Genomic DNA, 25,867 nt, shown 5'->3' with positions numbered 1-25,867 from the left:
TAAAGGCCTTGACGGCCAAAGAAAAGCCCGATTTTTTGTTCCTCATGGAGACTAAAAACCCTGAGTTAGTTCTTCAGCGTGTACAAAGACGCTTACGTTTCAGTCACTTGTTTGTGAAAAATCCTAGTGGTTTGGCAGGAGGTATGTCAGTTTTTTGGAATGACAATGTGTCCGTCGACATCATGAGTTCCTCGGCGGATTTTTTTGATATGATCTGTCGGGATGTACAGGAAGATAAGCTTCTGAGGTTCACCTGTCTCCATGCCCCATCCTCCTACCAGCATAGACAGATGCTATGGGATCAGCTACGCTCCATCAGCACACTTAACACTCTCCCCTGGATCTGCGCCGGGGACTTCAATGAGATCCTATATGATTGGGAGAAAGTAGGCGGGCGATCCCCAGACAGGTATAGACTTCAATCCTTTCGAGATGTCCTCAATGACTGTGCTTTTATGGAGATTGCAAGTAAGGGATGCAAGTTCACGTGGTCAAATAATCGAGAGGGTCCAGGATCGGATTAAGGAAAGGTTGGATCGTGTGTGCACACCGGAGTGGCGTCTCCTATACCCTCACGCCCAAGTTTTTGCGCTGCCTCCCACGGGTTCGATCATAGCCCCATTATCATCTCCACATCACCATCTTATCCGAGGGCCAACGTAATTTTGTCTTTGAGGCTTATTGGAACAATGACCCGGAGTGTCGCGAGCTCATTGCTAATACCTGGAATTCAGCCGACTTGCGCAGCTCCAATTTACTATGCAAACTCAGGATTCTCTCTTACCGGCTACAAAAATGGAGTAGATCCAAGTTTGACAATGTTCAGTTGATGGTACCGGCACTACAGCAACAGCTCCAATCGATAATTAATAAGCCTTCTAGCTCCAATACTGACGCTGCAGAAATTGCCTCTCTACGTGAGAAAATCAGGAACCTTTGGCAGCAGGAAGAACAGTTTTGGGCTATGCGCTCCCGGGTCAACTGGCTACAGTGGGGTGATAAAAATAGCAAGTTTTTTCATGCCACCACCGTACAACGGAGACAGCGTAATAGAATCGGCATGTTAAAGGATGACAATCTCAACTGGGTCAGAGAACTCCCGATTCTAAAGGAGATGACACTTGATTTTTTCTGCCGATTATACACTTCCGTGGGTTCCCGTGCTTATAGTCCGATTCTTGCTCAATGTCGAGCCATAGTAACGACGAGATGAATGCCCATTAGCTGAGGTTACAATGGAGGAGGTCGAGTTGCAACGTTCCGGTTAGGTGCGACTAAGGCTCCGTGTCCCGATGGTCTCAATGGACTTTTTTACCAGACACATTGGGATATCACTCAACATGACATTTTCAGGTTAGTTCAGGACTTCTTTACTTCAGGGGTTATGCCTGTTGAGCTTAACAAAACAGTACTTGTTCTAATTCCTAAGATCAACCACCCTGAAAGTCTAGATCAGTTTAGACCGATAAGCCTCTGCAACTTTGTATATAAGATTATCTCTAAGGTATTGGCGAATCGTCTGAAACCTTGGCTAAGCGATCTCATATCTGTAGAGCAAGCTGCGTTTGTGAGTGGGCGTCAGATTCAGGATAATGTGTTAATTGTCCAGGAGCTTATTCATCACTTTAAGACAAGGAAAAGGAAGCGGAACTTTAATGCGTTACTCAAACTAGATATGCAGAAGGCCTACGACAAAGTTGAATGGGATTTCTTATTGGACTATCTCCTTACTTTGGGTTTTCACCCCTCCTGGGTTAGACTGGTGATGCAATGCATAACTACTACTTCCTTCAGTGTTCGATTTAATGGGGAACAACTGACATATTTTCGACCATCGAGGGGGCTACGACAGGGCGACCCGCTATCGCCTTATATCTTCATTCTAGTGACAAATCTATTATCCACCCTTCTGCATCAAGCCCTCAATATGGGCAACCTCCGTGGTATTCAACTAAACAGGTTCTGTCCTACACTTTCCCATCTTTTCTTTGCTGATGATTCCGTGTTTTTCCTCAGAGGTACACTTACTGAATGTCAAAATCTGGCAAACCTGTTGAATCAGTATTGTCTAGCAACTGGCCAAGTAATTAATAGAAATAAATCTGGAATGTTTTTTCCGAAATTCTGCCCCTTTAGTCTTCAGCATAATCTTGCGGCTGAGTTTCGAGTACCAGTCTTGCAGAAATTTGGCAAATACTTAGGTATGCCTTCTGATTGGGGAAGATCTAAACATGACATGTTTGGTTGGATATTAGGGAAGGTGAATGCAAAACTTGAGGGTTGGAAAGAGCTTTTATTGTCGAAGGGGGGAAAATAGATCCTACTCAAGTCAGTTATACAGGCTATTCCGCATTACGCTATGTCAATGTTTAAGCTTCCTATATCCTTATGTCGCAAAATTGAACAGAAGATCTCCAATTTTTGGTGGCGGAATACTACAAGAAAGACTGGTGTTCATTGGCAAAACTGGGAATTACTCAAAACCAGTAAGTTGAATGGTGGATTAGGTTTTCGTGATTTGATCGCTTTTAATGAAGCCCTGCTTGGTAAAGCGTGCTTGGCGCCTTCTACAACAACCTCAACTTGTTATGGTGTAGGCTGTTCAAGGGTCTTTATTTCCAAACCAAGGAATTTTTGTTTGCTTTGAGAATGGTACAAGACCCTCTTGGGGCTGGCGCAGTCTTATATGTGGAAGGGATGCCATCTTACCTAAGGTAAGATGGTCGGTGGGGGATGGCAGAAATATTCATATCCGCAATCACCGCTGGCTGCCAACGGCACCATTGGCGGTCCACCTAGAAGACACGAACCAGAGTGGGTGGGAAGTCTTATTGACCAAGTACACCACACCTGGAATGTTCCTCTTATTTCAGAACTATTTGATAGCAGCACTATGACTGAAATTCTTAAACTCCCAATCAGACCATTACATGCCAATGATCAATTAATTTGGACAGCCACCAAGAATGGACAGTATACAGTTAAAAGCAATTATCAGATTCTAGCAAGCAGCAAAACGAAGCAGAGACACCACCAAGCATCAACGTCATATCAACCACCCACCATTCTTTGGCGTAAACTTTGGACACTTAACACAGCTCCGAAGATCCGTCAATTCCTGTGGGCAGCATGTCACAACGCTCTTCCTACCAAAGATCAGCTCTACTCTCGGCATATTACCCCTGATCCCATATGTGACATTTGCAAACAGAACTTACCTGAAACGGTGGAGCACTTATTTTTCTTTTGCTCATGGACATCCGGAATCTGGAATCACTCGCAGCTCAACATCACAATCTCTCCTCAGACTATTACTCGCCTAGATGCGTGGATCACAACAAGAGCAATAGAGTCGAAAGCCGTACCTAGTTTGCAGCAGATCGCCCATGTTCTGTGGAAGATTTGGTGCTCCCGTAACAACTTTATCTTCCGCCGAATTTGTCCCGACCCGGTGCGTGCATGTGCGATGCTCTAACACAGGCAAGAATTCAGACCCTTTCCTCCCAACACGACCAGCGAACTAATCATTCCCGAACAGGGGACTTCTCCGCACACCCGTCACCACAAATCTGGACACCTCCACAACGTGGAGTCCTCAAATGTAACATAGATGCCTCCCACTTTCCAGGTAATTCTCATGGCACTATGGCCTGTATCAGCAGAAATCACCAAGGAATTCTTACCGATGTCTATACACAAGAAATCACAGCAGCTTCAGCATTTCAGGCAGAGGTTCAGTCACTTACCCTCACTCTGCAACGTCTGCTACACCAAGGAATCCATAAGGAGAACATCATTATAGAGAGTGACTGCTTGGCTTTGATTGAAATCCTTCAACAGAACTGCACGCCGCCGTGGGAAGAACGAGTCCTCTTTGCGGAAATCGACAACCTCCTCTCTCAGTGCCCTAATGTGCGTCTTCAGCATTGCCGAAGAGAGGCAAACGGAGTTGCTGATTGGGCCGCCAAAGCCCATGGGCGATCTGACTTGGCCCATAATTGGAATATATTTCCTCCCTTTACGTTGCAAAGTTTGGTAGCTGCCGAGGCTATAGCCTCTGGTTGTAATATGCGTTTCCCATGTACTGCTACCTTCCAGTAATGAAATACCTCTGTTTCTGACCAAAAAAAAAAAAAAAAGTTAAAACTGATGTCATGATCGGCACCCTTCCTCACACTTGCGATTTGATCATTCAACGAGGGGTGACGGATGTGGAGCACCTGGTAGTGGGGGTTTACAAAGTAACCATAAAGTTTTAACTTTTAATGTTTGAAATTTTTATTTTTATTTAATATTAAATCATTCCGGCTAAAATTTACATAATGAGCAAAATCAGTCTTAAAAGTTAAAACAATAAAAAATCGCTTGCATAAATTTTCCTAAACTTCACATAATTTCTTGGATTATATATGTAGAAAGACAAATCGGCGGAAGACGGCTTACCTTTTTTCGATGCGCAAATTTTAATTGACCCCGGGAAAGAACGTTGAATTGCGGATGAATCACGAACAATATTACCTCACGTTAGTTTGAATGTAATCACGAGGAAAACATCCGATTTCCACAGTGTAAATGGTGATTGTTCTTGTAAAGAAGAAATGGAACGCCTTCTTCTTCTTTGATGGAAATGGGAAAATAAGGAGAGGAATTTTTAGCATGCGTTTTGCCAAACCTCACCAACAGTTTTCTTCCAAATTTTTTTATACAACTCCCTTCACACCCTTTCAAGAGGTGCCTTTCCATCGTAACATATCAAGACAAAACGGTGTGTTCCAATCACACCCATCATGGACATACCGTTTAAGTACAACAATATATAACGAGAAATAATATATTTTTTACTATTTATGAATTACAAAATACAATGTTTGGTTTCGATATGCTTCAATTTGTTTATTTTACTAAACTTCATTATGAGTTTAAATCAGATTTTTCATGTAATATCACCATTTAAAAGACCCTCGAGCGCTTCTAATTATTTCAATTAAAATATCATTTTATTTTTACGACCGGAAATGCAAATGCCAACGGAACAAAACGACAAGCGGGTTGTTTCCGTCTAGACCGCACGTTCGCTCTTCTTAGCGCCTTGCTTGTTCTTCTTACCGGCTTCTGCTGATGTCAAAACTGATGCTGGTAATGGTGCATTTACGGCGATCTTACCATATATTTTCGTTTCGGAGTCTCGTTTTTTCTCGTTCCGTTGCACGTGAGCTGGTCGGCTTCTGTCTTGAGTGAGAGGCATGTGCTTTTCTTGGGCTTGTTTCTTGAATCTGTAGCGAGGCATTAGCATCTTGAGATGACCCGTCTTCTCAATTCGTTGTTAGAAACGTGGCTTAACCAAATGAATGGAGTGCGGCAAGAGAGTTTGGATGCATTGTCACCTTGCTAGGGCGTTCGCCTACCCGGAGAAGAAACTCGAGTTTTGGCGAGGTTTTACGTAACTGGTCGCATCTCAGATTCATGACAACCAGCAAGAGAGTGCAAAATAGGAGCAAGAACAAGGGGGTGCATGATCTCGAAATCACCGCCGAGAAGCATAAAATGATGTCTAAGGTGTTGGTTCTGATGGAAATGTTTAAGAAGGAACCCAAGATTTTAATCCTGTGAGGTTGGTAGATCGATACCGGAAATCAATTGATTTGCCCAAGCCACACGGTAAAGTGGATTTTATTCGGAAGTCACCGAAACTGTTTGAGTTATATAAAGATCAGAAGGGTGTATTGACTATAGAAAGAAGAGGAGAGATTGATTAGGGAACACTCTGGCAGCTGCTCAATACGTGACCAGGATGTCGATGATGTTGGTCGATAAACAGCTTCCACTGGACAAAATTGCTCATTTAAGGAGAGAGTTTGGTTTGCCAGCTGATTTAAGGAGCAAATGGGTACACAAGTATCCGCAGCACTTCAAGGTGGTTAAATCTTCATATGAAGTTAATTATCTCGAGCTCGTAGAGTGGATTCCTGCTTAGGCTATCACAGAGTTGGAGAAAGCCGGATTGTGGGTATCAGATTCTGCCCCTCATACTCCAGGGTTGCTTTCCCTGTCTTTCCCTTGAAGTTTGCTGCCAGTTACAAGAAGGCGTATAGATATGGGGGGAAGATTGATCACTTTCACAAAAGGTCTTACTTATCTCCTTATGCTGAGGCACGTGGCTTCCAAGCTGGGTCGAAAGAATTCGATAAGAGGGCCATTGCAGTGATACATGATTTACTTAGCTTCACAATGGAAAAGAGGTTGGTAACCGATCACCTCACCTGCTTTTGAGGAGAATTCATGATGCCTCAGAAGCTGATGAGACTCCTGTTGAAAATTTTTGGTATTTTCTATGTCTCTGAGAGGGGGAAGAGGTTTAGCATCTTCTCTAGAGGAGCTTATGAAGGTGTGGAGTTGATTCAGAAAGGTCTGCTGGTTATTTGGAACGAAAAGGTCCTAAGCGTTATTGGTTATAGAGGGAGGAAGAGAAAGATAGAAACTTTTGTGGAGTCATCGGATATGGAAGATAATGATTTTCTAGAGGGTTGCTATGTGGATGGAGCCATTGCTATGCATCTTGACCAAGATGAAGCCATTAGTGAATTGGAGGATATTGCAGGTAGAGACCGCTCCTTCATGGATATTAGTGAAATTGACAACGCATACAAGCCTCATGATTCAATTTAAGGTCAAATGTTCTTGTTTGAGCTGTCAAGATAAATGCTTTTTTAGTCTTTTTCTTCACGAGTTTTTAAGTTTTGAATACCTGCTTATAGATTTAATTAGATAAGCTCTGCTTACATCTATAAACCAAGTCAACCAATAGCAAATTAATCCATCTCATTCCTCGTTAGTCCTAAACATTGCCACCAGAACACCTGAAATTAATAATTCAGAAAGAATGTGCGGATAATGCTTTTGGCAATTGTTAGCTTGCCTTGCTGCTAGCAAAGACATCTGAAGCAGTCTATGTACAGTGACGGGTTCATTCTTAGTTATTGGTCCGACTTAATGAGTGCTGCCATACTAATCTTCTATTATGAAGATGAACTTGCCACCTTGCATTTGAATCTCAATTGTTAGGTCAAAGAGATGATTATTTAATAGCAATTATGGAGAACATACCCTCTGCCGCTATGATGATTGACATTCTCTCTCTTGTTGTTACAAAGTAGATGCCGAGCTCACCCTGCAGTAGTGCCTTGTTCATCACTGTGCACGGATATTCAGGACCACAATATGTGAGACTGCCTTTTGCAACATGCTTTCATTTGCTTTCTAGCCGATTGCCTGTTCCGCAGGTCTTGTAATTTCTCTTCACAATCTCCATCAAACTATTGCAAACTTTTCTTTTTTGGGTTCTACTAGAGAACTTCTTTTTGTTGGATCTTAGAACCCAACACCAAACAGAAAGTAGTTTTTGTTACTCCTTGTTTATGTTGGGCTGTGTTTTAAGGTCGATTCATTTTAGTAGCTCACTGTTTTGTTTTGAAGAAAGAAATAGGAGAGGCGCTGAAAATAGCAAAACAGTTTTTCAATTTGAATGATAGATGGCTTTCCACAGCTTTTGGTTGTGTGAAAATGACATTACTAATGTGCATTCTTTCTTATACCTCATAGCTTGAATTGCATTTATGATTTGTTACATGGGCTAGCATATGCTTGATGCCATTGTGCAGTAAATTTCTTTTGCTTATCAAAAGAAAATTCTTAGCAAACTCACTGGAGATGATGTCAAGTAATTTGCTTCCAAATGTTGTGACTAGATTTTTTCTCATGCTCATAAAAATCATGATATCCAAAACTGTATGTGATAAATCAAACTGCCACTGTGTAGCTAAATATATTGCACTGCATCATTTTCTGGTTTTTGCTTTATAACAAAATCCAATGGTTGATATATTTCACTTCTTTTGATTGCGGCGATCAGATCTCTACTTAAGCCTGACAAAGTCCTAAGACCTCTCAAAAGCATGTCATGCTTTTCTTAAGACTTACCGTTGAATACGAAAATTTAAAGGGAAAGGTCAAGCATTTGTCATAGTTTCAACCAGAGCAACGACAGGAGTAATGTATCGTGGAGGTTGAGCATCAACCCCATTTGGAGCACCATGAAGGTTTTCCAGATCTCATTAGATCAAGGAGCATCAATGTTTATCAGTTATAATCACTTTGCTATCATCTTCCTTCACGTTGCAAAAGTATGGCGTGCATTTCATATAGTCATATCTACTTGTTTTAAGAAGGGATTGGAACTGTGAATCAATGTTTCAAACTTGGGCCGGTCAGAGAACTATTTAGGTTGCCAGTTTGGTATCCAAGAGGTTGGACTAGGGGTGAACTGGTGATGATGTCATGAGCAAATGATTATGGGTATGAATGTTGTTGATTGAACCCATGAGTCGTTTGGCCTAGGTGAAATGCCAGTGATCCGCGGAGTTGAGTGCTCGAGTTCCTCCATGTGCAACACAATAGCCTAAAGCCCAGTTCTGTACCTGTGAGACTCTAAATCTGGGTGGATCCAATTTTGAAGATCGAATTGTTTCGCTGGTTTAGTGAGTGAACTAGTGTTCAGACTAGTTTGATTTGACTTTTGCCAAACTGCCTGCACATACTTTTTAAGTTTTGGGTGAATAGATCTAAGGGAAAAATAATGGAATTGGCCAAGAAAATGGGCAAAAGCAACGCTTTATGATCAAGTGAATGCAGAAAGTCCAAAGGAAATCAACATTGAAGACTTTATAGTCTCCGAATGGGCTTGACATATAGCCATTGCAATCCTTTTGACATATAGCATCTAAATATATTTGGCTGAGGTATATTAGACACTACAATCGTTTAAGTCAACACTTTTTTCTTTTTGCATCACCCAATCTATAAGGCGAGCAAATCCTATTGGCAAAAATATATGACATGACAATTCATTTAACGAATAAGTCAAATTTGAAAGAAAAAAAAAATGAGGAACTTGATTAAAAAAAGAAAAGTTTAGCTACTAGATTATAAACTGAATAAATGTTTTGATAATTTCAATGTCATTATCCTCAATTTCTAAAAGAAAAATGTTGTCTACTATAAGGTGGCAAAGTTGGAAATAGTCACCGTAGTGGCAGTGCTAATGGCAACAACATGGACGTGGCTGTGCTTTGATGGTGCTCTATCTCGCTCCTTTCCTTTTTTATTTTCCTTTTGAACTTTTTGCTGTTTCTTCTTTTTAATTTTTCTCTTTGTTTTTTTTTCCTCTTTTGTTGACCTCAAATTTGAAAAGATACAATAGAGATTAATGAATGAAAAAAAACCCAAAATGTTTAAAACCCGAAAGTTGGAGGAAAATTATGGTATTGATAATTTTAAGCGAGACTTGTAACGCTTAGAAATTCTACTAGCAATGACAAGAAGGACGTACAATTCGTCTTCCTAGCATTCTGTTAAAGTTTCTTTCCCACCAATAAAAGACATGTGCAAAAGTCTTGGTCTTCTTGGAATCTATTATAATTTTTTCCACCATCAAAAGTCTTGGTCTTCTTGGAATCTATTAGTTTCCTTCTCACCATCACTCTTTCGCTTTTGCCTCACTTTCCAAAAGAAAGGAAAATGATAACTTCAGCCGGTGAAAGTCATAGTCCAAAGATTAGTAGGTGAAAGTCTTATCTTCTTGGACTTTATGTTTCTCTCTCTCCATTTGCTCGTCGTCACTTTGCTTCGTCATAACTTCTAAAGTGAACTGATTCGCTCATGGCCGCTGGAGATCTTTCCCTGTTCCTTCTTTTGAGTTCTATACGACAAGGTGGAGTTCTCTGGCATTGGACTCTCTGCAAAATGATGGAATCAACATCGCTTTGCTTCGTATATGTATATCAATAATTTTGTTATATTCTCTCATGTATTTCAATCTTAAATATTTGCATTTTTTCTGTCTTATAAAATAAAATTTACCAAAAAAAATTCAAACCTTGATATGTTTCTCTGTTTCTACGTAAATGTACATGGTTAAAATTTCCTCATATTGTATAAATAACTTTCTATTAATTAATAATTTGAATTTTGCAAAATCTTTTGGATGTAAATATTTACAAGCAAATAGTACGCACTTTTGCTAGTTTTATTAAATAAAGCTATCTTCTAATCCATTTACATGAAAAATGATCAATGTTCTTCTTCTAATAATTTAAGTTTAGAGACAATTCAATGACTAAATTGAACATATGCAAAAAGTTTAGGGACCAAATTGAACAAATTAAAAGTTCAATGACGAAATTACACATCGGGCTAAAATTCAAGAAACATGTTGCATATTGAGCTAAACTTCATGAACCATCTGCATAATTTTCCTAAGAAAATAGAGCTAACACCTCTAATAAAGTGACATTCAACATTATTAGGACATGTTCCAGCCTCTTGAGAGAGCACTCCAACAAAGTGCTAATGATTTGGATTTGGCCATCAACAAGGATCTGCTGATCATTGTTTCTGAAAGTTGCCATACCATTGCAACATCACATTTATTTCGTGAACTGTTCTAGCAAATAAGCAGAAGCAACATCATTACTTGACATATTTGGTATAGCTTCGCTATAAGGAAGATCCTCCTCCACTGGAGCAAAAGGTAACAGAACTAGGACATCATCTGTTATCTTCCTCGTACCATTAGTAATGCGACATTCGTTGTTTCTTCCTACCGAGGCAAGGTACAGGAAATATGTTTTGCCAGAGGTCCAGCATCGTTTCTTGCTCTATCTCTAAGGAAAGGTATGTAAATAGAATGCTGGTTCGGAAGCATCTACCGTCGAGGAACTTCAGCCTTTTTATCTGGTTTGGGTTGCCTTTGGTGTGTAGATGGAAAGACCCCTTTCCCAATTCTAATGCAAAAAGGGCGAAATTATTCCGAATTTCGGGTCCTCTTCCTCACCATCTCCATCTCCATCAAGCTTGCGCGCTTCACCTTTATTTTGTTTTCTTCTTATCTCCTTCTACTAATAATGGCAGACAAGGGGCCCATTCCTTTTTTAAAAGTTGTTCTAGCGACATTAAAGCAAAGTGGGTTGAGCAACAAAACTGTGTTTGTGGAGCCAAAGGGAAAAAAGGAAGGCTTGAACTTTGCGGTCGTCGCTTAAAGTTAAGCCCTCGCTGAAATTTCCAATGACAAGTCGTTGATGAAGCTAACTCTTGTTCTAAATAAGATGGAACTAAGCAAAAAGATAGAAAAAATTCAATACGTTCTGGAAATTTTCAATTATTACTTACGAATTCCTAAAATGAAAGATTTAGAAGTAAATACATGATGATTATATGCTCATGCATAAATGGGTATCAATGCATTCATGTGTGTGTGTGTGTACTCATTAACAAGCCCTATTAATTATTTCTTTTTCCTTTTTCCAAAATTTATGAATAAAAAACAGAAAGAGAATTAGTAAGTGAGTAAACATCTTGTTTATTATATCTAAAATATATTTGAATTCGACCCCAATTAATGAGGTCCTTTAATTATGAAATTCAAAATCTATGAAAATTACTAATGTCTCTATCTGTGCTACGCACAGACCTAGACATATGAGTATTGTGCACATATTTTTAGATCACATGTAATTAAAAATAAGGAATTAGCATAAAATGAACTGTTTTTATGGTTAATTGTTTTCAAATGTCACTCAAACCTCATAACTTGGCATGCTTGGACCAAACATAAGTGCTTACATAAATAAATTAAAATTGAAAAATGCACTAATCTAATTTGGTACGTGGAGGCCTCAACCACAAGCAATATCGATTTTCCGTTTTTCTTTTTTCACAAAATAAAAAATTATTGAATTCGTGAAGTTATTGACTATTAAAAGAGAAGAAAATATATAAAATATTGACCATAATGCTAGTGAAGAGCACCAAAATTAATGGATGACAGAGTATTTCAATACCGTGGAAATATTTGTAAAACTTTATGAGTTTACAACTATCATTAACAATTGCGTTGTATATATATATAAAAAATATTTTTTGCTATAATTTGATTTTGCTTTATTTCAGGCATTTGGGATCTGGCTGAATAGGGAAAAGAGAAAGACATTCAGAGGAGGCGCTTATTCAATTTTACATGCGAGTGGTTGAAGCAAAAACTCCTTAATAGGAACATCATCAATTTCATTCTACATATATGGCTTCCAAAAATATTCAAATTTACCGAAATAAAACCAGATCGCGAGGTGCATGAAATTTCTTACCTATGTGCTGGTAATCAAGTGTCTAAAGTTTTTTTTTTCATTCAATCAATTACCTTGACATTTCGAATATGGGTCAACACGAGACCTCCATTGAATCACGAACAAAAAATGTCTGTATGACACCAACACTATCAAGTAGTTGTTAACTGTTTACGTTGGCCTCCGATATATTCTTTGTGGTATCAATTTTATCTCTTGCAGGTTAGACATGTGATGATAATCTTATTAATATGATGTCCAACCGAAAGAAAATGAAGTAGAAAGAAGAATTTTTTCTTCAATCAAATGTTTGATAATCCACTATAAATGATCATATGATTCGAGAAGAAAATCTAAAGGAAATTGACATTGAGAACTTTGTAGTCTCCCAATGTGCTTGACATTTAGCCATTGAAATCTTTTGGCACGTGAAATTAAGAAAACTATCTCCTATTTTCTTTCCCATGAAAGAATGAATAATCTCACAAAAGAAAATTATTAGAGGGAGACCAAGCAATGAATGGAGAGGATGAGTTTGTGGAACAAATACTGTGTAAAAAAAAGTATATTTGAGATTTGACCTAGACCAATGATTGTATAATAAACCCGTTGGGACAATGACATCATAAGTACTTGAATTATTACCCATTTCGTGATCACTTCCTAAAGTTTTTTCATTCAATCAATTATCTCAATTTTTCACATGGGTCAACATGAGGCCTTCGTTAATATTGCGGATGGAAAATTTTTACATGATGCTAACGCTATTAAATAGTTGTTAAATGTCCATATTGGTGTCCAATATAGCATCTTGAGGTGTTGCCAAGTCAGTGGAGACATTGGATGCTAAGATTGTCTAAGCCAACACAAACTCTCTCCACATCACCCAATTCGCAGGGTAAGTGAATCATGTCAATAAAATTATTACCACGTGGCAATTTTTTAATGGACGCCTCAAATTGAGGCAAATTTGCAAAAAGAAAAAATATTAGAAATTAATCCAGACATAACGCATGGAAGTCTTACTAGTAATGGAAACAAAGGGGCGTTCTCATGGGGATAGGTAAGGAGGGATGAGAAAAGAAAGTGAACCAACAAACTTCAATTTGCGTCCGGGAAAGTCTTGGTGAAATCTATTAAAGTTTCTTTCCCGTTAACTCTTTCTCACTTTTGCTTTACTTTCCAGACTAAAAAGCACACGGTATCCAGTAAAGTCTGGGATAGTGGGATGTTCTCCGAATATCATGAAAGGAGCACTTGTGGACAAAAAGTACTGATGTGCATCTGAAAGGCACCCAAAATTGAATGATTGCCAGAGTGCTGTAGCCTTATCCCAGATAGCATCATTACTTTAATACTTTTGACATATGGACATGACTATACGAAAAATCATTCAAAAATGCATAAATCTATTGTACATCCATTGATTCAACCCTAAACTTTTCTAAACCTTTGGAGGATTTGGTTGGAAACGCTTAATTGGCGGCCAGCCATGTTAAAACTAAATTGACTAAATTAAAAAAATTAAAATTAAATTAACCGATATATAATAGGTTTATAAATTTTTGGACAATTATCTCCTGGCTTTACAACTATCGTTAATGATCGACTTGTAGTAATCCATGATGAAGAAAATCAGGGAATATTTTTTGGCTAAAAAAAATGTACAAATTATTATTTACAAAAAAGACTAGTTAGGCAAGTTAGCTTTAATTGGTAGAACCAACAAATAAATAAGGAACATATAAATGTGCCAGTTTCTTCAATTGAATAAAAGAAAACTTAGTAAAGTTTTAAAAATTTGTGTTCCCGAATGATTGCATGTGATAATAATATTATAGATTAACATAATGTCCATCCGACAGAAAATCAAGTACATAGAAAGAATCTATATTCAATCAAATGTTTGATAATCCACAAAAATATTTCGATGTCATTATCCTCAACTTCTAAACTACGCTAAGAAAAACATCTCAAGAAAAATGTTATCTATGAAGGTCACTGTAAGGTGGTGAAGTTGGAAATAGTCACCGTAGTGGTAGTGCTAATGGCAACAACACGGCCATGGCCATGCTTCAATGGTGCTCTATCTTGCCCATTTCCTTCTTTATTTCCTTTTTTAAAGATTTTTGCTAACACAAAAAAATTCTAAACATTAGTTAGCAATATTGAACCCAGGCAACAGAATAGATTAACTTTGAAAGAAAACTAGCATTAAGGGCAAATTTGCCATTGCAAAGAATGAGAAAATAATCTAAGAGTCAAAAGGATAGAAGAAACATAAGTTTTAGAAAATTGAGAAGTTCAACAAGAACAACTAAATTGTACTATGTCTTATTCACACACAGCATCCCATGACAACTGCAACCCACAGTTCCAAATGTCTTCAAGACTACAACATCATTTCTCTAAAAATAAATTTAGAAGCAATCCTAAAGGAATTCTGATTCATGGTGCTCAACCTGGCAACAGTGCTTGCATAAGGGTAAAGCTGACCAAATCTCCACAGAGTTCTCTGCTAGTTTTCTGCAAAGCTGGGGCTGCAAAGCATATAAAGTACAGCAAAAATGACAACTGAGATCCACAGACCAAAAGCACAATAAATAATGGATTTCATGAAAAGAGAAGCATTGTATGCCTAAAACCCAATTGACCTGTGACGCACAGGCATAAAGCACATGCATAATTCCTTCTTCCACTGCCCATATATCCAAAATGCTGAGGTAGCTAGAATCTGATTGATCATCAGGCATCTGGAATTCCTCTCCAAATAAGCTACAGAAATCAGTTAAGGAAAAGGATTGCCAAATGCAGGCATTGCATTATCCTCCAAACCCGGTGCTTCATCACGTGAAGGATTAAGTGTCTCTTGCCCTACAGCAGGCTCAATGAACTTCTGCAGAATCACAGAAGCCTGCAAAATTTGAACAAGAAAATCATACAAATTACAACAGGTTTAGGGTTGGGACCAAATATTGAAAATAAGTACGAGCAGAGGATGATGTTATTACTGCTTTGCAGACAGTTCCTAAGTCCAATCTTTATCGGCCTTCCTAAGAAGCACACAAAACTGCATCCGACCGGAAAACAGTACAGCTGGATGTAAATAATGGTGATGCACTCCGAAATCGCCGAGGCTCCACAGGAAGAAAAAAGAGAAATTATGTTGCCCGCAATCAGTACCATAAGATGATAACAGTGTTTTCTGAATAAAGAATTCAAAAGGAAAAGTGTGTCCTACCTTGAATTTGGAAGATGACCAAAAATATAGGGACCTTAGCTCACAAAGCAGGAGAGAAATGAAGTTTTCAGCAAGTAACACTCTACATACAACAATTATGTATTGTTGTGATAGGTGGATGTTACAAAATAATAAAGGTGTTCATTTTCGCCCACAGATTGTGTCTGTTTTATCAACTTAAGGGCATATTATTAAGTAGGTCAACCCAAACACAACTTATATCTAGTTAAACTTGTTGAAAACTCCTCCGAACAAGATCCACATATTAAGTAGGAAAATCAAATATGACTCACAAAACCTGTTTATTTAAATAGGTCAAATTGGGTCAGTCCAACTCACCGAGACCCAAACAACCCTACAGCTTCTGATACAATTTATTTTTATTGCCTTTATTTATGAAATTGACAAAGCTTAATATGATTATTTATCAAAACCATATAAATTCAGAAAAAACCAACAAAACTGTGGAATAATTTCTTATTTGGTTTAATTTTCAAAAAGAATTCAGCAGTAATCCTTATTTACAAGAAAAAGTTTTCAACTATCAAACTTATTGAAATTTAGCAATCATTAGCACCAATATTCACTTTTAACGTATCCATTAATAGTAACAGGATACCAAAGATTAACCTTATTGAAACTAAATAGGTTATGGTAGGTCATTAAACCGTTTATCAAATTGGCACAATATATTTCACTGAAGAAGTCGGACTACACTTCTGGTATGCAAGTTCAACCCACAAATGACCCAGTTTATTTATTTTTGTCAAACAGGTTCACGCAATTATGACACGAACAAAATGACACCCCTACATATCACTAATATGTCACTCATCCTCACTTTCTGTTCAAGAGTTATGTAATGTAATGATTATGGTAGACAATCTATCCATATGTATCACTATGGGATAATTCTCTCGCTAAAGGATCCCAAAACCTTGCCAATGACAAAAATATGATAATCATGAAGCCACCTAAGAAAGCAAACCAGAAAAGAGATGAATGCCATGCATGTTTTCGCTAATAAGTATAGGAGAGGACAGGGACTGGGCCTGGGCAGGGGAAGAGGGTGCTAAGAGACAGTCTTTCAGGGAAAGCAATCAGTGAGGTTATGAGGCTGAAATCAAAAATAGTCTAGAAAGGAAAAAGTACCTCAAAATTTGAGGAGACAGTTATCACCAAGACAAGTTGGTTATTTTTAGGAACTTCAGCATCCGTGACATTTGACAAAGACTGCCATTTCACTGCATCACAATATCACCCTCCACAGCTCAGTTCATAATTCATCTATAGCAGATAAAATTACACATGCAACTTTAGCATAACTCTAGTTAAATCACAGATCCATACGATACAGATAATTTTAAAGCAGCAAAATACAATATGTTCAGCTTTTCAGGACAGGATTTTTCTATTTTTAACTAAGGTAATTGCAGGACCAGAGCAGTTTCCAAAGCAGAATCTCTATGGTTGCGTATCTTCAATCTCTTCAATCAAGCTGGTTTAAACCTGATCAACATGTATCTAAGTTGCCCATCTCTAAATTCACCTCCATCTTCTTAACATGCCTTCTGTTATGTCCATGTAGCTTTATAGAACAGTTTTCATATAATAAAATTCTGGTTGATGATTATATCACTGCACAGCATTCTCATGCATTAGTCTTTCTGGTTTAAGAAACCATAGCATTATGCAAACATTCTTTCACTGATTCAACTTGTAGGATCTATTTTATAGTAGATCCATTTGGTGGGTATGTTTAGTTCGCCACATCAACAAACTATAAGTATTGTTTAATGTTGAAGACTATTTTCACTGAATGCGTACTAAGTGGGTAACACCCTTGTACAAAGCTAGATACAAGATAGAAGAGACGTTTTATCAATTCCAAGAAGAAAAGGTGTCACTTTAGTGATTTTTGTGTGGGCCAGAAACTAAATAACTTTACCCATCTATTTTACACAATCAACACTAGACCCTTTTGTTTTTGAAGCCCTATGATTTCATTCCCTCAAAATTGTCCAAAAAATAGCTGAGGGATGGTGGAAAGCATTACACTCTTCCTTAACTTGGTGAAAAAGCAGACGATTCCACACCCACATTTCCTCTTGCTACTCAGCATATTCAACTCCGAGATATAGGACCCATTTGGTTCGGGTTTTGGGGAATGCATTTGCGTATATGCAAATACTTTGGGTGAAGGGGGTTTTCAAATGCAAATGTCGCTGTAAAATTTTATTGAGAAATAACTTTGGCCAAAATACCGCTTAGAAAATTTGCATTTTTAATTAACTTTATTAAATTAAAAAGCAAAAATCTATTTATATTTTTTTTTTTTTTTAAGTCTCGGCCACCGACCGCCAAATCCGGTGGCGAACCGCTGAATAAAAAAATGTAAAAATATAAACATAAAATATATTTATTAAACATAAAATATATATATAAAAAGATATGTTTATATAAATATATATTTATATAAAAATCGGAGAAAAAAAGATATGTTTATATTTATAAATTTGTTTTATTTATTTATTTATTAAACATAAAATATATTTATATAAAAAAATCGGAGAAAAAAATAGATATGTTTATATTTATAAATATATATTTATTTATTAAACACAAAATATATTTATATAAAAAAATAGATATGTTTATATCTATATAAAATATATTTTATATAAAAATATAAACATACTTATTTTTATATTTATTTTTATTCAGTAAAATGTGATCGATTTCTCCACCGAGAGATGAACACACTCTGGAAGTTGAATTCTAAAGATGCAACTTTCCAAAGGACTCAAGAGCCGCATTGGGCTAAAGGCCCTTAGAGCAACTTGGAGATGCAATTGCATCTCGCCAAAGTCACGCAAAACGAACTAAACACCTTTGCATTTGGTCAAAAACTTTAGAGCCCAAATGAGCATTCCAAATGCTAAACCAAACAGGCCATACACCCCATTGCCAAGGTAGAATGCCAAAATCACCTCATCCAATTACAGCGTAGAAGAAGGTGACAAAATGACTCACCAGGGTATTTACATAAAAACACCTATTCACCAAGTTGAAGTCTCTCCATCACACATTGTCAATGATCAAGATATTCCACCACATAGCCTCCCAAATAGAAAAGCGACTCTAGAGAGGACATCTTCTTTCCATACTAAATCACCTGGGAAAGCTCCACTTGGAGATGTTGAGGAAATGCATGGTAGAAAGATTTAGTAGTTCCCACCCTTTAATAATCTCCAACAAACCACATCATCTCCCTGTCCCAGTTTATCAAACTGAAAATCTCAAGAAAAGCCCTGAAGTCTTTTGATATCTGCATCATTAGCCCATCTTCTAAGAAGCATTGCAGATAACACCCCATCAGAAAGGAAACAGAATAAGCTACTAGCTTTTTCCAGCAGGAAGCTATTCTGAACAAATCCGAAAAGCCGTCTTCAAGGAAGGTTCGTGGACCAACCTCTCATACCTGTGACGGAGGTCAAGGAGCCATTTCCCACTTTGAACTCAATAAATGCACAAAACTAGGCCTTGACCATCTCCAAACTCCAATGCCATAAGTTTCATTATTCAGTTGAGTCACCAATAAGAAGTTGATGACATATATAATAGTCAGGTAATTCTCACCCTAGTTGGCCTGTTAACATTAAGTTTCTCCACAGCCACTTTCCAAGGAGATCCTTTGAAGAGACATTTCCTGCAGCCTTCATTGAACAGAAGGACATTTGACCTTGGCCCAAATTACTATGTGAAAATTTCTTGTCTTTCTGAACTTTCCCACAAGAATCTTTTTTGCAACATCTCAATTCTTTTTGGTTCTTTTTACCACTGAAGAAGGAAGGAAATAAACAAAAGGCAGGGTAGGTTTGAAAGGGTACTCTTTGAATAAAGTAATTCTCTTTCCTTAGACAGATATTTCCCTTCCAACCAGTTAACATCCTCTCATCTTCTGAATTACTGGATTCTATATAGCTGAGTAATTCAATTTAGCCCCCAAAAGGAAGCCCTAAATACATAATCTGCAAAGTACTTTACTCTGCAACCAAGTAGTTGTGCCAGCATCTGCCTTCTTCAACATTTGCCACTGTGCCAGGCATACCGTTATTAGGCCACTTTTGATAAGTTAAAACTTCAAACCTGATACAGCTACAAAGCAGAGCAAAGTTCTAATATTCACAAGATCCTCCTCACATGAGCCAAAGAAAACCATAGTATCACCAGCAAAAAGAGGTGTGAGATATTAATGTGACCATCTTTAGTCCAAACATCTTAACAAACCTGACCGACTGCTTGCTCCTCTAGCAAGCATTTTATTCAAGACCTCCATTCCAATAAATAAAATAAATGGGGAAGTGGATGCCCTTGCCTAAGAACATAAGACTTCAAAAATAAAAATAAAAAATTAGCTTCCACTCATCAACACATAAAAGAAGAAGAGGAAAATGCAATCTTGAATCCAAATCGATAATGCCATAACAAGCCGATCCCATTTTCTCCGAGACATGGAGCAAAATACGACAAGACATGTCACCATAGACTTTAGATGTCTCATTTGCACATCAAGCCTTTCTTAGTGTACAAACAAACACCCAAAAATTGAAAACAAATGGTGCTTTCATGAATGGTCATGGTCAGTTTTCTAAATAGAAAGTCTTCCACTTAATTCATGCATCTTTCTTGCAAATTAGTTCTTAATGGTAAGCACAGCTCGTGCCAAATTATTGAGACTTCCTTATGAACCAACAATAAGCAGCAGCAGCTTAACAAGAATGCCATTTCAAGTTAAGCAGTGTCACCAAAATCAACACTTTGCACCACTTCCTAATGTACTTGTCCACATCTTCAGAGACCTCCACTTAATATCTTTTAATTATCCAACAGAAAATCTTCATCACTAATTTGATCGGTCAGTGATCCTTGTATATCAATCTGAAAAGACAGGTAATTTCAAGTGAACTAACCGTTCATTGACAATGAAGTATAGGGTAAAATGGACCCGCAACCATAGCAAGAAAACGCAGGCTAGGCTCAGGAGCACGGGAAAGCTGCTCAGGTCTCCCTGGAATTAAAACTCCATGTTACCCAACATCAGGATAAAAAGGAGATGATTTATAATAAAATATGATCAATAAATCACCTCAAGTTGGGGAAGGAAAGGAAGCAATCTGCATGTCATGTATTGAAGTAGCTACAGATCAACAAGCATCAGATACAAAATTAAACAATTTAAAACAAGACACCAAGTAAAATATTAGGTGGCAGAATATGCCATCCACCTGAAGGTGCAGATCGTGAGCGTCTTGCTTGTGGGCTACGATGTGTGGCAACAAGTGACTGACAACTGGTTGGAACTCTGGTTCGAGACCAGGCACAGGAACTCCAATTAACTGCAAAATATGGTTAATTATATAATCAGTGATCAGTCATGAAATAGATGCTAACTCATTCATAAGACTTTTAAGCGCATTTAAGGATAACAAACAATGAGGAGAGACCACAATAATAAAAAGACACCATATAAGAACAAGCAGTTCAAAATCTGGAGAAAAAAATTCTCCTAAATAGATAATTGTCGGATTCAGAATCTTGAATATCCAACTGTAGTTAAATCAAGTGAATTTCAAAAGGGCAAGTGCCAGGTGGATCTTCACAACTAAACCTTGAAGATTCACTTACTAGGCTTTTCATCCTGAACTGTTTCAACATTTCCTTTTAGAGTGAGAAATGATGCTGACTTTTCTGGCCATGTCAATATGGTAGAGGGACGATTTTCCTTTGCATTTCATCAGTAAGCACTCCACTAGGCCTTTTCTGGATCTAGGCAGACACAACCATATACCATTGTGTACAAAGGACATACTACCCAATACATGAGGGAACTGTGGAATCCTCTGTTTTTAGTAACTTTCCACCATCAGACTTCGTGGATATAACGGACTTTAAGTAGCTCTATTGAACTTCACTATGTACTAACTGATTCATGATTATGTTGTTTTTGGTCTTGACTCTTGTGCTTCTGTTTTGGAAGGGGGATTATGGGTGGAAAGGATAAAGAGAGGAAGATGAGGGGAGAAGAAAAGTACAATCCTTGTTTGGAACGAAAAAAGAAAATGAAAAAGTGATATTAAAAAAAAAAAAAATCCCCTGGGTCCATCAATCTCTTCCTTCCCATTTTGGAGAGGAAGTGGGGCGAATGTAATTGAAACTCCACAATTATCTTTGTGACAAACGAAAATGACCCATTAGAAAGGGAAAAAGGTAATAAATTATTGTTAACTAATTTGCAAACAACTTTCTTTTCAATTTCTTTCCCTTCTTCCAAACAACAATTATACCTTTTGATTCTCTCTCCTTCCAGCTTTCATCTCCTCCAATATCTCCTTTTATTTTCTTTGCCCTCTAACTTTTTACCCCAAACATAGTGTTATAGTGGTCAGTGGGATGAAAGCTCTTTGAGAAATCTATCCTAGAAACCCATGGCACTAAGCGTCAAAGGAAATAGTGTTAAATGAACTTGCCTTCCTTATGGTCTGGTGTTGCTAATAACTTGTATGTTACATGCCAAGCTCAATCAAAAGACCCTTGCAAATTAGGAATTCAGAGTACTGAGAACTCCAAGATCTCACTGCATTAGCCCAATTTCACAGGACCTTAGCTCTTCGGTTGATAATAAATTAATAACAAATAATGATAGCATAGAGTAACCCACCAAGCACTTAAAATTAAGGGTGTTACAGCTACAAGCATTTAAAATTTCTTCCATACTTATGCAATTCCATGATATGAACATGGCTAAATGATTTGTTGAATGCTAAACCTTATAATTTCATAAGGTCTTAAGGGGAATCTACCCCACACAAAATTACAGATGAAGGGAATTCATAAAGTACAACAAACTATTCAAATTGAAAAGTGGTCTTTCACTAACCCAGAAACTCAAAATCCGTAACTATTTACCCTTAACACAAAGAAATTATACACTATACTCTCCAATAGAAAACACGATGAACAATGTTTCAGTCAAATAGAAAACAAAAAACTACTTACTCAGTTGGCTGAAATTTTACCACCAAATAACACTAACTATATCATGTCACTTACCTGAATAAAAAATATAGCAATTGGATTTCCTCTCAAACACGATATCCGAACATAGCGGGATGGTGTATAATTCATAAGGTATGTCATTTCCTGCGTGGTGCTTCACAACGAGGACGCACTTTTGCAAATGTCTCCGGCTGGTACAAAATCATAACAGGTCAGATTACCATTCAAAATTTATCTTCCACAAACACCTGACAAGAATTCCCATTCCAAACAAGATATTAAATAGCTAGAAACCACCAAAAAGTCATATATAAACAGCATAATCAAATGCCAAGTTATCTAAAATAACCATAAATGATAAATGAGTAATGTCTTGAAAGCTGTAGATATACTAGGACCAATAAATCCACTTTAACAAACACAACTACTAGATTAGAGGACACTAAGGACTGAACGATGCACAGATTTAGGAATATCACCTAAATTCCTTATGCTTCAAAAAAAATTAGTTTTTCAAATTTTAATCAGAAAAGGGTAGAAATTAGATGTGACTAAGTGTTCCACAGAAATTGAATATAGAACCATCCGACTTAGAGGGCATACTATCATAACCAGATTATATTAGAATATTATCATGTGCATTCTGCAGATAGGATAACTCATTATACATAAGTAGAACAAAGAACCTTATTGAAAAAATTAAACAAAGGAATAATAGAGAAACCAGAAAAAACCACAATAATGCAAAGATACATCAAAAGTCAGTTAATAAGTTTTGGGTTAATACACAGAAAACCCCAAACTGTGCCCATCATGACAAATACCTCAACTTTTCTTGGTGTCACTAAAAACCCTAAACTTGCCATTGTGACACAATACCCCAAACTTTTTTTTTTTTCGTGTCATAAAGCCCGGAACTTATACCAGTGTGACATGTATAAGTTTAGGCTTTTTTGTGACACAAAAAAAAAAAGTTGGGGGTATTTGTATCACAGTGAGATAAGCTTAGGGTTTTTGGTGACGCAAAAAAAAGTTAAGGGTAATAGTGTCACAGTGGACATAGTTTGGGGTTTTTTGTAGTATTTGCCCATAGTTTTTCAGGAACAGCATCAATGACTTAAAAGAAGTTCAACACTAATGTAAGCCAAAGCATGTAACCTTGTATCTTAAGCCGGCTGCAATCTCCCACTCAAGAACAGACTTATTGTAGATCCTTACATGTGACAAAAGACAAGGTTCCTGAAAATGAACATAAAAGATCAAAATAAGTATAACTGGAGAGAGAGAGAGAGAGAGAGACCACTCCTTGCCAGATTCTGATAATTGACATGTACATTTCCTCATTCAAAACAGAAAATCAAGCTTTTATATCGATGCAATATCTACGGTTCCATGATTTCTTCAACTTATGGGAACCTTTTTCTGTTTTCATTTCTTACGGGACTCACATGATACCAAAATGTAAAAAACAAAATGAAGTCAGCTGCACTGCAGGAACTAGTTGAAGGGAAGAGACTAACTGATCTCTTGAAGGAGGCATTAGAAGCCTGTCTTTTATTTGCAAGGTTAACGAACTAAAATAGAAAGCCATATTCTTGTTTTTCTTCTTCTAATAAATAATTTAAAATTTGCTAAGGGCAGGGGGGAGTGGCCAACCTGTTACATGCAAATAACAAGGAAAAAGATCCAATTACTCTAGAAAAAGTGTATCAAATGACTTGCCACTACAAGACCAACATAAAGTGTGGAGAACCATCTATCCTTCACAACACTCTGGGGGCTTTTTCATTCTCAAATCCCTTCTACCCCAAATGATCCAAATATGGACGAAGGAATTGAAACAAAAGTATTTCGTCCTTCTTGCAAACCACTTACACAGAAGAAGCTTTAAGTATTTTCCTAACGCAGAACTGGCCAACACCCAATCGAATCATATGAGAGCTAGAGATGAGTGTTCCATAGTGTGCAGAAGCCCAAAAAGAAGATGATTCATAGTCTCAGCATCCCATTTGCAGAGACAAGACTTCTAGCAGGCATCAAACCCCCTTTTGTTAAATTAAAGTAGTTAGAATCTCCTTCCAAGCACATTCCCACATTAAAAACCCACTCTAGCAAGCAACTTAGATTTCAGTAGATTTTCCTATAGAATCAAATACAGGATGTGTCAGTGCTAATAGCCCACTGCCCTATCACTAAGCTCGAGCACACCCGAGAACTATGCACTTAATCAAACAAGTCAAATAAATGTTCCAATGCTCAATCTTTTGCAGATTTTAAGAACTATACATATTATTTATCCTTCCAAAAGTACATTGATTCTTAATGTTGGCAGACACAAAATAGTCCAAGTTCCTATCTATCCACTTCCAAAGGCTAGTTCCAGTGCCACCACTTAGTATATGAAATCATTACGGGAGTACCATATTTGGCAGCTATTATAGTCCATAAGAAACCGCCCCTCTTAACATGAGGTGCCACTGCCATCTGCAAAGAGAGCTTTCTGAAAATTGTAATAGTCTTCCCTTATTGTACATCTGTTAGGCACTTCGCCAGGTTATATTTGAACTCTATATGTATGACCACTTGAAATCTTGACGGATTGCTTTCCAATCTTCTTGATCCAAAGCAAGGAATAACAGGTGGTAACGTACAATCAAGATAAGATTAGAAAAAGTACTCCTAATGAGTGCCATTCTACCAGCCTTTGATAATTACCCGTGTATCTAAATAGTTAGCTTTAAGAACTCTACAGCTCCGCTATATGTTCCTATACCTCATTCCAGAAACCAGAGAATAAACATGAAACTAAATAGAGAAGGACCCAAAATAACAGCCCAAAAGATCAGCAATGGTTTAAATGCCCAGCATTCTCCTAAAGGGATGTGCACTTTAGCAAGGTTAACTTTAGGATCCAAAGTAACCTAAAACAAAGAACAATGCATCCTTGGTTCGAAACATGCGCGACGTCTCTTCCCCAAAATTAATTGCATCCTCAACAAAAAGAACAGTAGAGGTATTTGGCAGATACTTAAGACCACTCAGTAAACAGCAATCTGCCAGTACACATTACACATATGCCGAACCCTTTGTCAAACAAACATCACAAAACGAAATCGCATTACGCATATGACTAGTTCGCAAAGACCGTTGGCTAGTGATAGCTGCCAGCTGCTCGGGCACTATTTTACTACCATTCGCCATAATCAGTAAAATATTTCATGTAAAATTCGTATGTCTCGCCCCCAAAGTCGAGATTTTTCCGCCCAAAGGTCTTAGCTTTCCCCTCCCCCGAGCTCAAATTTCCGGGTCCGCGACCGGCGACAACGCGGGCACGGCGCGCAATCTCAGCAGAAAAGCACCAAGGCACGGAAAACGCATATCGAGTCCAACG

The 25,867-nt window shown here is 37.6% G+C and overlaps 1 protein-coding gene and 1 long non-coding RNA gene across 2 annotated transcripts; both read right to left on the bottom strand.

Annotated features, from left to right (window-relative positions):
* Window positions 1–14,976: 14,976 nt before the first annotated feature.
* Window positions 14,977–16,619, bottom strand: LOC120292432. Its single transcript, XR_005550258.1, has 3 exons — window positions 16,570–16,619; window positions 15,188–15,313; window positions 14,977–15,090 (listed from the first exon to the last, which is right to left on the bottom strand). It is a non-coding gene; the product is annotated as an uncharacterized LOC120292432 (long non-coding RNA).
* A 2,841-nt stretch (window positions 16,620–19,460) lies between these two features.
* On the bottom strand, window positions 19,461–22,617 carry LOC120292563. The gene is made up of 5 exons (XM_039310812.1): window positions 22,531–22,617; window positions 20,706–20,816; window positions 20,567–20,617; window positions 20,391–20,488; window positions 19,461–19,566 (listed from the first exon to the last, which is right to left on the bottom strand). The coding sequence occupies exons 1-5, from the start codon at window positions 22,615–22,617 to the stop codon at window positions 19,461–19,463; spliced, it is 453 nt and encodes a 150-aa protein (XP_039166746.1).
* Window positions 22,618–25,867: the final 3,250 nt, after the last annotated feature.

This window comes from Eucalyptus grandis, chromosome 4, assembly GCF_016545825.1.
Source record: "Eucalyptus grandis isolate ANBG69807.140 chromosome 4, ASM1654582v1, whole genome shotgun sequence".
Classification (NCBI taxonomy): domain Eukaryota; kingdom Viridiplantae; phylum Streptophyta; class Magnoliopsida; order Myrtales; family Myrtaceae; genus Eucalyptus; species Eucalyptus grandis.
Note: the sequence above shows the minus strand (reverse complement) of the source record. Positions and strands in the feature narration are given on the sequence as shown.

What these genes read in the sequence shown, in the direction of transcription:
- LOC120292563 (XM_039310812.1), bottom strand. Translation starts at nt 22,617, where the DNA reads ATGACATACCTTATGAATTATACACCATCCCGCTATGTTCGGATATCG. An exon ending in CTTTCCTTCCCCAACTTGAG is followed by an intron (nt 20,489 to 20,566) that starts GTGATTTATTGA and finishes TTTTAATTCCAG; the next exon opens with GGAGACCTGAGCAGCTTTCC. An exon ending in TACTTCATTGTCAATGAACG is followed by an intron (nt 19,567 to 20,390) that starts GTTAGTTCACTT and finishes TAGCTGTATCAG; the next exon opens with GTTTGAAGTTTTAACTTATC.